The 12,866-nt window shown below is 40.7% G+C and overlaps 1 protein-coding gene across 1 annotated transcript in view; it reads left to right on the top strand.

Moving 5' to 3' along the window:
• Window positions 1-12,866, top strand: part of BBX (bobby sox homolog (Drosophila)) — a gene marked incomplete at its 5' end in the record, with an annotated part of 36,535 nt that overhangs the window by 8,941 nt on the left and 14,728 nt on the right. The window contains 4 exons of the mRNA XM_009868628.1: window positions 1,506-1,586; window positions 3,772-4,690; window positions 5,557-5,695; window positions 9,149-9,297. Coding sequence (XP_009866930.1) covers window positions 1,506-1,586; window positions 3,772-4,690; window positions 5,557-5,695; window positions 9,149-9,297 — 1,288 coding nt within the window. The remainder of the gene's footprint in view (window positions 1-1,505; window positions 1,587-3,771; window positions 4,691-5,556; window positions 5,696-9,148; window positions 9,298-12,866) is intronic.

Below are 12,866 nucleotides of genomic sequence, written 5' to 3'. Positions count from 1 at the left end.
GTGTGTGGGGCGGGGGCGCCTGCCTGCTTTGGCACACCACACCGCCCTGCTCCTCCTTTACCTCTCTATGTGGGTTAACCAACTTTGTCTTCTCCCCCCACTTCCCTGCTCCTCGTGCCTTCCTTTTTGATATTTCACAGTATTTCACAGATGGCGATAAAATAAAATGCAGAAGTGGGTTAAATTATTTTCTAAAAAAATCCTGAGAATTTCTGAGTTTCTAAAAATGACTGAAGCAGCTGCTCAGTGGTCTGAAACCTGGGAGGCTGTTGCTAATCAGCTCTGAGACCCTTGCTGTGTCTAAATGTCCACTTTGTGTTTAGCCATTGGTGCAGAGACGTGAGAGTGAAGGAAGGTGGGTGGAAAAGGGGGTGTCACCCCCCACAAGGCCAGGGAGGCCACTTCTGCCACAGAGGGCTAGCAGCAATAGCAACACCTGGCTGTTAGTTGACTTTTGGAGACTTGAGTTACAATGGTCAGAGCTTGGGAGATGCTATAAAGAGCTGCGATTTCCAGGAGGCACAAAGACGGTATCATTAACCTTTTTTGTTTATTTCCTTTATGGCAGCAATTAGCTGATTTCTGCAAAATCAACTTTGTGGGCCCATGTTGGTTAAGAGCAATGAAAACTGAGTTTAGGGGAGCAGGGAGAGCTAGGTTGTAAACATGTGAGTTCCCCAGTCCCTAGAACTCTATCTCATTCTAAGGAAGCAAGTGTAAGAAACTTGCAAGTCTGGTCAGAGATTATGAGATGTTATTAAAAACAATGTTTTCTTCTTCATACTAACTCCAATTCTAAGACTGATGCTTTTATTTTGTACAGAAAAAAAAAAGATAATTTCTTTGCACCTAGCTCAGAACTGATCCAAAGCACTCCAGAGTAGGATCATGGCCTCATAGAGGAAAAAAAGATTCTGTTGAATAGTCAGCTACCTACTTGTCAGACAGACTCTTGTATGCTGAGGAGTAGTAAAGGTTACCAGAAGCTTGAGGGTTCCTACTTCACTTGATTTCATAGCATCTCTTTTATATGAGTCTTATACGACACCAAAAGGCAGTGCCATAGCCTGACAGAAGAAACTTACTTAAGCTATGATAGTGAAATGATTTTGCAATTAAATGTCTGATCAAGCCTTCAAACCCACCACTGGCTGGGTTGCGTGCTGGTGTAGACTGGTGCTCAGCTGCTGGAGTTTGTTGGTGTGTGAGAGAGCACGTGCTTCTGTCTGTCCTACTCTTCAAAGGGAGTCCTGACAAGAACATCCCAAACCTGCAAATAGGTTTTAATATCCAGTGGTCTTATCCACTGGAGCAATGGTGTGGAGCACGGTTTTATTTGCAACAACATGCACAGGTCTGCACTTCTTTTTCAATATATAATCTTATGAATGAATTTTGGGAAGAGGGAGGAAATGGTGCTTTCTAAAGTTGTGTGGTAAAATGAAAGAATTGTGCTGATAAAAGAATGTTTTGGCTTTTTTTCTCCCCCTCTGTTTTCTCTTTAGATTTCTTCAAGTACATCCCATTCAGGTCCTTCTGATTTAACAAAGCAGTGTGGAACATCAGCATTATTTCAGCTGGCTGAGGTAATATTAAAACACTGATGACTAATTACTGCAGGTGCAGTGGGGCGGACAAGTTCATGATGTTGATTGCGGAAGTCTAGAAGGCAGAACAGTGCTACAATTACAATTAACACTGTTGCTTATAGAAGCATGAAGTATTGTAGCTTGGGCGCCACAAGTCATGATTTCTCCAGACTAGCCATCAGGTTGGAGGTTTCTACGAGTCTGTGCTGCAGCTGAGAAGTGTTGGTCCCTGGTACCAATCACCAGTGAAATTGTTCCGCTTCTTCGGTTTGGGTGTTGGACTGACTGGTTTGATTTGGGAGTACAAGATGTTGAGAGGGCTGGATTAGTCAGTTGCTCAGATTAGGGCATTGCCATTACAAATTCCTGTTAAAGGTCGGTCATTAGTTCTTTTATTTTTGCTTTTCATGCCCACCATTTTATGAAATGGGGAATAAACAGGTCAATAACATCTGTAGAAAGTCGGCTGTGATGCTCTTGGAAGATCCTCCTTCTGGCAACAGTTAAAACCAGCAGCCTCTTACTGAAATTTTTTATTTCTTTTTTTCCTAAGCCTTTTTGCTTTTTTTTTTTTAAAGATTTCCCAGTCTTAAAGACTGAATTATAAATTTATTTAGAGCTCATAAAATAGAAGTCTTTTTTTTTTAGCCATATCCATAGCCTTTGCTACTATTGACTGCTGCAGAAGCAGCAAAGATATAAAGGAAAAAAGAACCAAACAAACATTGGTTAGGGCTGTGTGTGTTGAATTGACAAAATATCATTACTGTCCAATGAGTTGCATTTTAAAGATTGATCTTTAGGTTTTGAAAATCACAAGCTGTTTTTACATTGCAGTGCAGTAAAAAAGTCACAGATGTACCTTAGTGTGAGGAACCCACCTCAGCATAATTGTGAGGTTCTCCTCTGCACAATTTATCTTGCTTAGCAGTAGACACTGTGCTGCTCAAGCTCCAGTGTTTCCAGTGCTCAGTGTAGCTTGACCTGAACCAGATCAGGAGTTTCTACTCTGTGTAGCAAGAATTTTGAAAACTTCTGTAACTAAGAGTTTTGAAGCCTTCTATCATTAGTATTATGAACAAGCAATTTTAGTTTGCAAGTAAAAAATGCCTTGCTGTTTGAGAAGTCTAAAACTGACCTAGAAAGAACCTGATGATCTGGAGGCTACATCCGCGCTGACCACATGGCCCGTGGGCTGAGCTGTGGGATAGGGAGACTGCTGATGTCAGGTTCAAAGCAAGCCTCTTCCATCTGGTTTTACTCCAGGTGGCTTTCTGGTTGACAGTTGGTTGTTTTAAAAACAAAATAGCACTGGGAGTTCAGCTTAGGAGCTTTGAGAGAGAGAGGACAAAGAAGAAAGCACATCTTTCCGAGTGCAACTGGTTGGTGCTGTGAAGGACTATGCTCTGTAGCAGTGTCAGCATGCTTGCAGGTGATCTAAAACTGAGAGGATCTCCCAGGTCGGTGCTGCAGGAACATGGCAGTTTGAGGACCTTTTTACAGGTCTTCTTTTGAATATCACTGTTGCTCACACAGTGTGAGGGTTTTGGTTTCCATTAATGCTATCTCCAGGAGGAGATAACCACGGCAACCACTGCTGCTTTGCAGTTCTTCACAGAATAAATCTGTGACGTAAGAAGAAAGATTTGGAAGGGTTTTTTACTACCTTTGAAATTATTTTGCACATTCAAATAAAAGAAAATCATCTCCGTTACTGAGGTTCAATTAACTTCTTCCCCTCTCCTTCAGGACCATTTGGAAAAGGGAGGAAAGAATTGTGTATAGGGAGATTCGGGAGTTGAAGAGGGTACAAATGTGAGGTTTCAAGTAACTTGTCTCTGGCAGTAGTGAGAGATACTCTATTGTTCCATTGGATTTAGGGTATTCTGAACATCAGTCTAGCAGTGAGTTTCCAGGTTATATAAAAGGCACTTAGAGGATTGTGTAAACACAATCAGTTGGAATCTTTTTCTTACTCGCCACCCTTATTCTAGCACTGTAGCCATCATCACATCAGTTTCAGGAGGGCTTCAGCATGTTTTTCAGTACTATCCTTTAGCATAGTTTGCTTTTCTGAGCTAAGATGCCAGAGAGATTCCCCTTGTAATACTCCTGTTAATATACGTAGGTCATGTTAACCATTGGTGCTTGTTTCATGGGACTGTTTCTAAATTCATTTTAGATGTGCCTTGCGTCAGAAGGAGTAAAAGTCAAAGAACCTGGGAAAACAAAAGTGGAAGCATCAGAAGATCTGGGAGGGGAAGTTCCAGAGGAAGTGGAAGCAGAAGAACTGGAGAAAACAGTAAAAGACTCCTCCTGTAAAGGAAAAGTAGAACAATCAGAGATAGAGAAAATGCAAAACTGGGATAAGACAAAAGCTGAGGAATCAGAAACTGCACAATGCAGAGATTTTACTAGTCTTGCAATGGAGAACAGACCTTTTGAGAGCAATGATAACGCAAAGGATCACATGTGCTGTTCTCCAGAGCTTTTAATGGCTGACCTGAATATCCCTGGGCTAAAACCAGAAAAGATAAAGAAGAAAAAGAAAAAAAATAAGTTAGACCGGCACACAAACGAAAAATCCACCCCCAAGAAACCTTGTAAAAAGAGGCAGTCCTCTGAGTCGGACATTGAGAGTGTAATGTACACAATTGAAGCTGTTGCAAAGGGGGACTGGGGTGCCGAGAGACTCACAGAAACTCCCCGCAAAAAACCCCGCCCTGTCTCAAATGTGAAGGGAAGCGTGTTGGATACAAAATCACCAAAGAAAAAAGTAAAATCGAAAGAGAAGAAGACATCAAAGGAGAAACCCACGGAGACTGCCAAAGAATCAAAGCCTCCCGATTTCCTTAGTATTGCTGCCAGCAAGGAAGTACCGTGTGAGGCTCCTGATAGCATTAAAGTGGAACCACTGACCCCAACAGAGGAGGTGGTACCCCAAAGCTTACCAGGACAGGTCAAAACTGAGGACAATGACTGTGTTAAAAAAATAGAAACCTGTGGCTCCAGGAAATCAGAGCGATCTTGCAAAGGTGCTCTATATAAAACTCTGGTCTCAGAGGGCATGCTCACATCTCTGCGTGCTAATGTGGACAGAGGTGGGTGGCTTTGAGTGTTTCATTTACGGCGTGAACCGCAAAAGCCTACCTGGAGTGGGAGGAAAGACAAAAGTCCATGTTTAAGCTGGAATTTGAGCAGTGCATGAAGGAGTGCTGTGTCTAGTCTTCTTTGAGATGCTGGGGGCAGGTGAAGGGGATGGATTCTGTGGGTCCAGGGCAGGTCTTTTGGAGTCCTGCCATCTGTTTTCCTACTTACCTCACAAGCTCTTAGCCTCTCCCTTTTTGTTTTTCATCATCTGAGGTTTAGCTTTCTGACCAAAGGCTGGTAGATGTGTGCAGCACTTGTGTTGTATGTAAGCCAGAACAATTAGATTATTTCTATATAAACAGCTCTTGTGGTTGTGAGCATAGTTCTCAGTCCTACAAGAGGCAAATGTGTTGTGCTTTTGCTTTGGTTCTTAGTTTGCTGGTGGGTGGTGAGCGAGAGCCCTTTACCTTGTGGAAGGATAAATTTGAGACAATTTCTGGAAGTTTACCGTGAGATGTCTTGAAATGTATTTTTCTGATCGGTAGATTTATATGCAAAATGAGAACAGTCAGAAAAGAAAAAAAGTCTGTAATTTAGAGAATTTTATTAGTGTAAATCTACTCATATCCTCCTTTATGCCTCACGATACACTGACTTTAGAGGTAGTATAAAAAATGAGGGGGGAGGAGAGAAGGAAATAGTTTCCAATATCATTGTTATTCAGTTTAAAATAAATAAATCAGTGTTTTGTAATCCCTTGGAGAAGGTGAGACATCCTAAGCTGAAGTACTGAATGATTACACAGGTTCCTTCTGAGCCCACTTTGTTTTGGCACATTTTTCTAAAGATGAGAAACAATTTTCTACCTTCATCCCAGGTAAAAGAAGCTCAGGAAAAGGCAACTCGTCAGATCATGAAGGATGCTGGAATGAAGACAACTGGGCTTTTTTGCAAAGTGGAACAAGTGGGAACAAAAAACTGAAAAGGCCTAAGCCAAAGGAAGAGTTTGTTTTCGGGTAAGTAGCAGCTTAACGCTGTTCAAAGTTTTAGTTAGGTTAGCCTGGTAACTGGAGAGTGAGTCCTCCTTATTGTAGGTAAGAGAACTGCATCCAACACCCAATTAATCACAATTAGTCAGAATTCCAGAAAATTACAAATCCCTCTGAGCTGAGTAATTTTCTAGATACCTGTTGTTTATATACCAAAGTGATTCCTTTGAACTTTCTCCTAGTGTACACTACTGTAAACAGATGTGACTTACATTATTTGCTCACTTCTAAAAACACATGCAGTATCTACCCACTCAAGAGGTGATGGAGAGAGTTACTTTTATTTTCAGAGCACTTCACAGGCAGTATTTAAAGTTTTGTGGAGGTGTTCAATCATCATAAAAGAATTAGACTAGAAGGAACCTGATCTCTTTGCTGCTTGGAGAGATTGTTACAGAGGAAAAGCAAACAATGTTTAATATTGGCAAATAACTATGATAAATGTATAGGTTTTCCATTGTAGAAACAAGATACTTAAACTGCTGGTGTACACCGTAAAGAAATTAAATATATCAGGAGAATAATTAATGATTACAAATGCATTAAAATTTAGCAAGGCTACACAGAATTACTTTTCTAGTATATTATAAACAATTTTTATCAAAGTATTACAGGTTGATTTAATTGCAGGCATAGTTGTTAAATCTACTTAGCCATTCATACTTACTTGTAAATTCTTGAAGACTTCCAATTATCTGAATTCAGAGGGTGAAAATGAATTAAAAAGGGGTAGATTTTCCACACTTCATGCTTAAAATTGTAGCATGTTTCTTTTGTGCTGGCTTGCAGTAGCCTTTTTTGTAACTTAGCCTATGTGAGATTTAGCTACAGCTCACTTTGCAGCAAAGGTACTAAACTGATTAAAAGCTCCATGTTTTGTTTCCTTGGAATAGTCAAGAAAAATTAATGGAACACTTTGTGTATTTTTAGTGCATTGTGTATAAGTTTTAAATTTAAATTAAAACATTGAAAACTTCTAACTCCTAGTGATGTGAAAACTGGATGCATCTCCTTGCCAAAAAAAACATAGTTACAAATACTTATTCAAAGTAGCTAGGAAAATTGTGTAAATAAGTAATTCATTCAACAAATACTCTTCTATGAGCATTAACTGGCTGGATCATGAAAATATATACTTGCCAGTCTAGAACTGTACAAGTGTCTAGGTTGGAAAAGCGCTTTAAGATCATGAAGTCCAACTGTTAACATAGCACTGCCAAGGTGCTAAACAAGACTCACCACTAAACCACATCCCTAAGCACTGCATCTATGTGATTTTTAAATACCTCCAGAGGTGGTGACTGAGCCACTTCCCTAGGCGCCTCTTCCAGTGCTTAACAACCCTTTTGGTGAAGAAATTTTTCCTAATATCCAATCTAAACTTCCCTGGTGCAACTTGAGACCATTTCCTGTTGCTTGATTCAGTCATGTAATGAATATTATTTAGTGAACTCTGTGAAAAGGTAGAATCGGTAATTTGTTCATTGCACTGCCTGATCTGGTTGCTTGAAGAGCTGGTTTTACCTGCGCCTGCTCCTCAACTCTTTCAGCATCGTTCACCATCACCTTTCAGTCTCGTTTTTTGTGTTCGTAGTGGGGAGAGTCTTCACCCCTTTGGAATTATGTCTTTTTTCACCGTGTCCTCTTACCTTCACCATCAATAAGTGCCCAGACTTCCCCCACGGTCCCTGCCAGGCATGTTTTGTCCACGGGCAGCCCACTTGCTTGCCGAGCAGTGCCGCGCCCTGCCGGCGTGTGTCTCCTGGCAGAACTAGACTGTACGGCACAAAGACCTCAGCACGGCTGCGTGTGTCTCATCAGGCTTGTGAGGTGCTCTGAAAATTCATGCAACATGAATGATTTTTTTTTAATTGTTTTTAATAATCAATCACTGACATAGCGATAGCAGCACTCTCCGCTGCATCTGTGTTGTACAAGCTCTGAAGCTGGGATGACAGCTCAGCAGCTTTCAGGGTTGGGCCTTCCTCATTAGAGCTGCAGCCCCTTGGGGCAGGTGGCGACAGGCAGCGGTAGAGGAGCTGGGGCAGAGGATGGAGTTGTGTGACAGCTGTCAGAGCAGAAGATCGGCTTGTTTTGTTGTGGTTGTCACGGAATATCCTTGTGGAAGAGAAAGGTGGAAGTACCAAGCGCGGCTAATGTCGGATGTCTCTGTGATTCAAAAGCAAAATAAAGTATGTGTGCACACACACCCCCCCAAACAAAACCCAAAAAAACCCAACCAAAAAAAAACCTCAAAAAACAAAGCAACCCCACCGTGCATGCAGCCTGTTGAGAGCCAGGGCTGTGTATCAAGAGAGAAGATTGCTTTCCAGAAGAGGTAAAAATTATAGAGATTATTGAAGTATCCTTCTGTGTACCAAAGCATTCGAATGCAATTTGTTTGAGGTGCTGCTTCAGAGCGAGATGCCATGCTTCTTGTGGTGCTTTCAAGAGTAGGGAGGGTGAGGGTCATCCCTTTGACAGTCATACCAACTTTTGTCAAGATCAGGCTTTCTTTAATAAACAGAAATAAAGATGAGCAGAAACATCGTTGTTCCCTTGTCTTCCATGGTGCTATTTATAACCTGCCTAGCTGTGTGCACTGCCTTGTATTAAAGCACAATTCCTGCCTATGCTTCTGCCTGGCTGCAAAAATTTGCTGGAATGGAGTGCTTTTGCAAGCCAGTGTAGTCATCACAGCCAGAAATGCCGTGCCTTACCATCCTGTTTGAGTGGTTTGTTTTCGTCTGGCTGTTAGGAACAGTAACACCGTGTCTGTGGCTTTCTTGAGCAGTAGGTAGTTTAGTTACAGTCGTTCAGGTTGAGCTTGAGGTGTGAGGGATTTGGGGTTTTGTGCAGCATGAACGAGATAGTTTCATTTTCCATCTCGCAACAAGTAAAACATGAGGGAAGAAAATATAATTGCCCAAAACAAACACAAAGCTATTGACCACCCAAAAGCATCAGGTTTTAGAATAGCCCCGGAAGATTGAATAGTTTACCATTTTTCTTCTGATTCAAATTGTGGTTGTTTTCATTCTTGTGTAAGAACTTTTATGTGAAGTTGTTTTATTTATTGGTTTTATTATCTTTTTTTCATTCCCTTCAAGAACAGGCAAATCTTCACAGTTCTGTGCAGCAAATAGAGCTAAATGTCCCCAGTATGTTATTATTTTTTTCTAATTTTAATATATGCCTCTAATGTAATCAATTTGTACTGAGTTAGAAATGCAGAAGCTGGAGTCTACATTCGTGTCCTGGAATTGGATGAATATATACTAGTCTGATGTTCACAGTGTGTGTGCATTTATCTCCCCTTTTCTCAGTGTAGATAGATATGTATATACACTGCTGAACAGTCTATAATTTTCTCCAGAAACAGAGTTACATTTAATTTGATTGGTTTTGTTTCCCCTTTAGCTTAGCAAAGTTGGAAGAGGAATTTGAAAAGAAATTCAACAGCCTCCCTCAGTACAGGCCTGTTACCTTTGACAGGAAAAATTCAGCTGTTCCAAGGAAAAAGAGAAAGGTTGGAAGCGGCTCATCTGAACAACCAAAATCCAACAAAGGTAAATTATCATGTGAAATACATTCTTAAACAGCAACAATGCTACAACAAGCTAAGGAGTTTGTATGTTCTTACTTTTTCCTGTTCTATGTGAAAAATGTGAAGTGGTTGGTTCTCACCTGGGTTAATTTCCAAGCTGTGCTCATTTCCTGCTTTTCATGCTGAGTAGAGCTGGTTAGAGTTCGTACATGAAATACATTCCTTATAGCAAGCAAATTTATTAAAGATAGGAATATTTGTGAGGTAAGTAAATCTGACAAGTTTTCCCAGGAGAAAATGGGAAAAAATGGCAGACAGTCAAAAGCTTATATTTTGACATTTTTCAAAAAGTAGTTTTATGCCAGTTTGCATTTTACTGTAATTTTATGTTCTGTGAGGTAAAGCATAAGGTTCTAGAGATGTCTGAATAAAACATTTGGATTTTTTTTTTTCACCCAAATTTTAACTATCTGTCATAAATTTGGAGAAGAAAAATGTCCAGACACAATAAAACATGATGAGAGGACAGGACCAACTCCACACTCAGGTCCATTGTATCTTTGGAGGGAGATACTCATGACACGTTTGACTGTTTTATATACAGACAACCTGTGACACAGAGGTGGTAGACAAGTGAAAATGTAGTAGAAAACTACTTTTAGACTGTAGCAGAAATACACATGTGTACTTACAGTACAGACTGGTGTACCAGTAGTTCTACAAGGCAAGAGGATGCACAAAAGAATCCTCAGTATGTGTAGTTCACAGTGTGAAGCTGGTTTCCTTTTCTGCAACTGTAGTGATTTCACTGACTGACATATTTTCAGTTCTAATGCAGCTATTTTAGCCAGGTGACCCTGGATTAGATCTATGCCTTTTGAATGCTTCACGAATAATCACATTACAGTATGCAGGATTGAGCAGCTGTTCTTTTCCAGTGCATGCCAATTTTGGTATCGATTTTCGTATTTATATAATTAGATGTGGAACAGACACTTTTGCAAAATTAGACTTGTGCTAATACCAAGTGAGTTCTGACTTCAAATGCCTTTCATTTTTTCATGGTATGTATTTGACAGAACTTCTTCAATGAGCCTGAATGAACTGCTTTACGGTATGTTAATGCAGTAGTTAATTAAGCAACATCTGTTGGTAACAAGATCTCCTTATGTACCATGATATGGCAGTTGAAGTTGTAACAGCAGCTCCTTGGATCTCTCACTACAGTATTTACGTGTTCAAGTGTCTGTATGTCTAAAAAAACTTTGCAGGCTCTACGTAGTTTGGGAATGGTGCGCTAGAATGCTACTCCAAGTCAGGTAGCCCAGAAAAACGTGTTCTACTTTTGGCTAGGATTATATGCGAGAGCTTAATTTTTATCCTTCTTTGCATCACTTAAAAAGCTTTGGAATATGTTTGGCCATGTCTCAAGGGAAGGTCAGAAACATAACTGCGGGCAAGTTACAAGCCTGGTATAAGTAGTTTTGGCACAGCTCTGTGGAGGCGGACATGGAGTATTTGCCTCTAGCTGACGATAAGGGCTCTTTAAATTAAGCCAGCTGACTTTGCACTGAAGCAGATGGTAAACAGTCACATGAACTTTTCCACCAACTGAGCTGTGGGGTTGCAACAAGCCGCCCCAGGGCAGGAATATCTGATAGTGACACTGCTGTTTCTGTAGTGAACATCTAACCACAGCCCCGAACTAAATCCAGACGGAGCCAGCGATATCTGTTCCTGATTTCAACAAATGTTGAATCCGCTGAAGTCAGCTGGGCAGGCTGTCAGCCTGTGTCAGTCATTCCGGCTCCCTAGAGAGCGAAGTTCAGCTCTCAAGAGGTAGCTGAAAAACTTCCTGACAAACCATTTTTCTTTTGGGAAAACAAAGTTGTCTAAAAAGTAAATATTCCATGGCAAGGGATTGGTTTTCATTTGTTTTATTTTATTAGGACGCAGTTAGTGGATTTGGAATGACCTGAACCAAATTGCGTACAAGCAAGCTTACTTGCTTAGTAGGGAAACTGTTCCAGCCGAGCCAACCATTCATTAAGCTAAATCCTCAGTTTAATTTGTGGTGTACTGACAAGGCCATTCAGCCTTGTCATGCTGTTGGCTTGCGTGGAACTCTGACGAGTCCAAAGATGGTTAGAGAATACTGACCTCCGAAGGTGTTCAGCATTAGGGTCTGCATACTAGACTCCTGCAGGTATTGCAGGAAACGAGAATGGCCTTATCATGCAAAATGATTAGTTTGGAATGGCTCTGGGTTTTTTGAATTGTTGTGGTTTTTTACAGCCTCAGAATTAAATAAAAGTAACATCCTATTGCAATGTGAGGAGCAGGCACTGTGAAGGGTCAGTACGATCTTATGGGTGAAAGTGTGTCCGGATGTGGGAGACATTAACTTTGCTCTGCTGTGTTCTATGTTAGCGTATTGTGTGGAGTTGTTTCTGTTGCATTATTTTTCCTTGGGATAAACAGATGTTCAGTGCAAGTAGTGCCTACTAATGATTGGGGCCTCTGGATGTTTCCAAACAACAGATAATAAACACTAGGAGTAGGTTTAGTTAACAGTCTTTAAAATCATTGCCTGCTTTTTCTGAATGTGCGTGTGCAGGTTCATAACTTGCCAGGTGTTTTCAGTTCTCAGATAAGTATGTAGTTTTTTCAGTCTACAGATCAGTGCCTACTAAATTATTTTTAAAATGTGGAAAATAGGATGAAGTGCTGCATAGTAAAACTTCCGAGGACATTAGGTGAATAAAAATGGAGAAATGTGTGTGTTTGTCCTTTTTGAGGTGTTCCTCTCTTCTCTTACCAACTAGGACTGTATGCTTTAATATGTTTTATTTTGGAGTAAATGGTGCCAGATTGATCTTCTGTCAAATGTCATTAATCTTCACCTACAAGAGGCCTGATGTGCTACCCAACCCAAACAGCCAGAATTGCCAGGATGTTTTCCTACTCCTAAGCAAAAAACAAGTGAGTCAGTGCCCACTGACTCCTTGCCTTGTGCTTGTCATGTCCAGTCCTCACTTCAGCCAGTTCTTTTCATATAAAAACACCTGAAAAGCCCTGTAATGGGAAAACTGCTTCAAGTCCAAATGTATAAGGGAAAAATTGTACTTTCTTAAATGAGATCGATGTTTTTTCCCCCAGAGCTTTTGAAATTGTCCAACTTATTGGGGTCTTTCTTCAGTGGCAACAGGATTGAACAAGCTATAACATTGGCAAACTCTGCCTCAAGCATTTTGAACCGAGAGTGTGCATATACAATATTAATGTCACAAAATGGCTGAAAAATACAGCTATACTGAATCTGTGCAGATGGCCTGCTCCGACGTTTGCTGGAGCTGTGACTTTTTTCTTTCTTTTTTTTCCCCCCCCTTCTTTCGAGTGGCATACATGCCAAAACATCCCACCACACAGAAGTCAGCAGTCTGCAGTGAGTCACTAATCTGTTTGTATGCAAAAATGAGCAACAGGCATAGTCATTATTTCTGCCTTGTGCTGTGAAGAAATGCTCACTTAAACACTAAGCGCTTCACTAACGCTTTCATTTTGGGAAGGCAAGGAGAGGAATGCGTAGTG

Source organism: Apaloderma vittatum, unplaced genomic scaffold (assembly GCF_000703405.1).
Source record: "Apaloderma vittatum isolate BGI_N311 unplaced genomic scaffold, ASM70340v1 scaffold3164, whole genome shotgun sequence".
In the NCBI taxonomy this organism is placed as follows: domain Eukaryota; kingdom Metazoa; phylum Chordata; class Aves; order Trogoniformes; family Trogonidae; genus Apaloderma; species Apaloderma vittatum.
The sequence above is the reverse complement of the archived record's forward strand: the minus strand, read 5'-3'. Positions and strand labels throughout refer to the sequence as shown.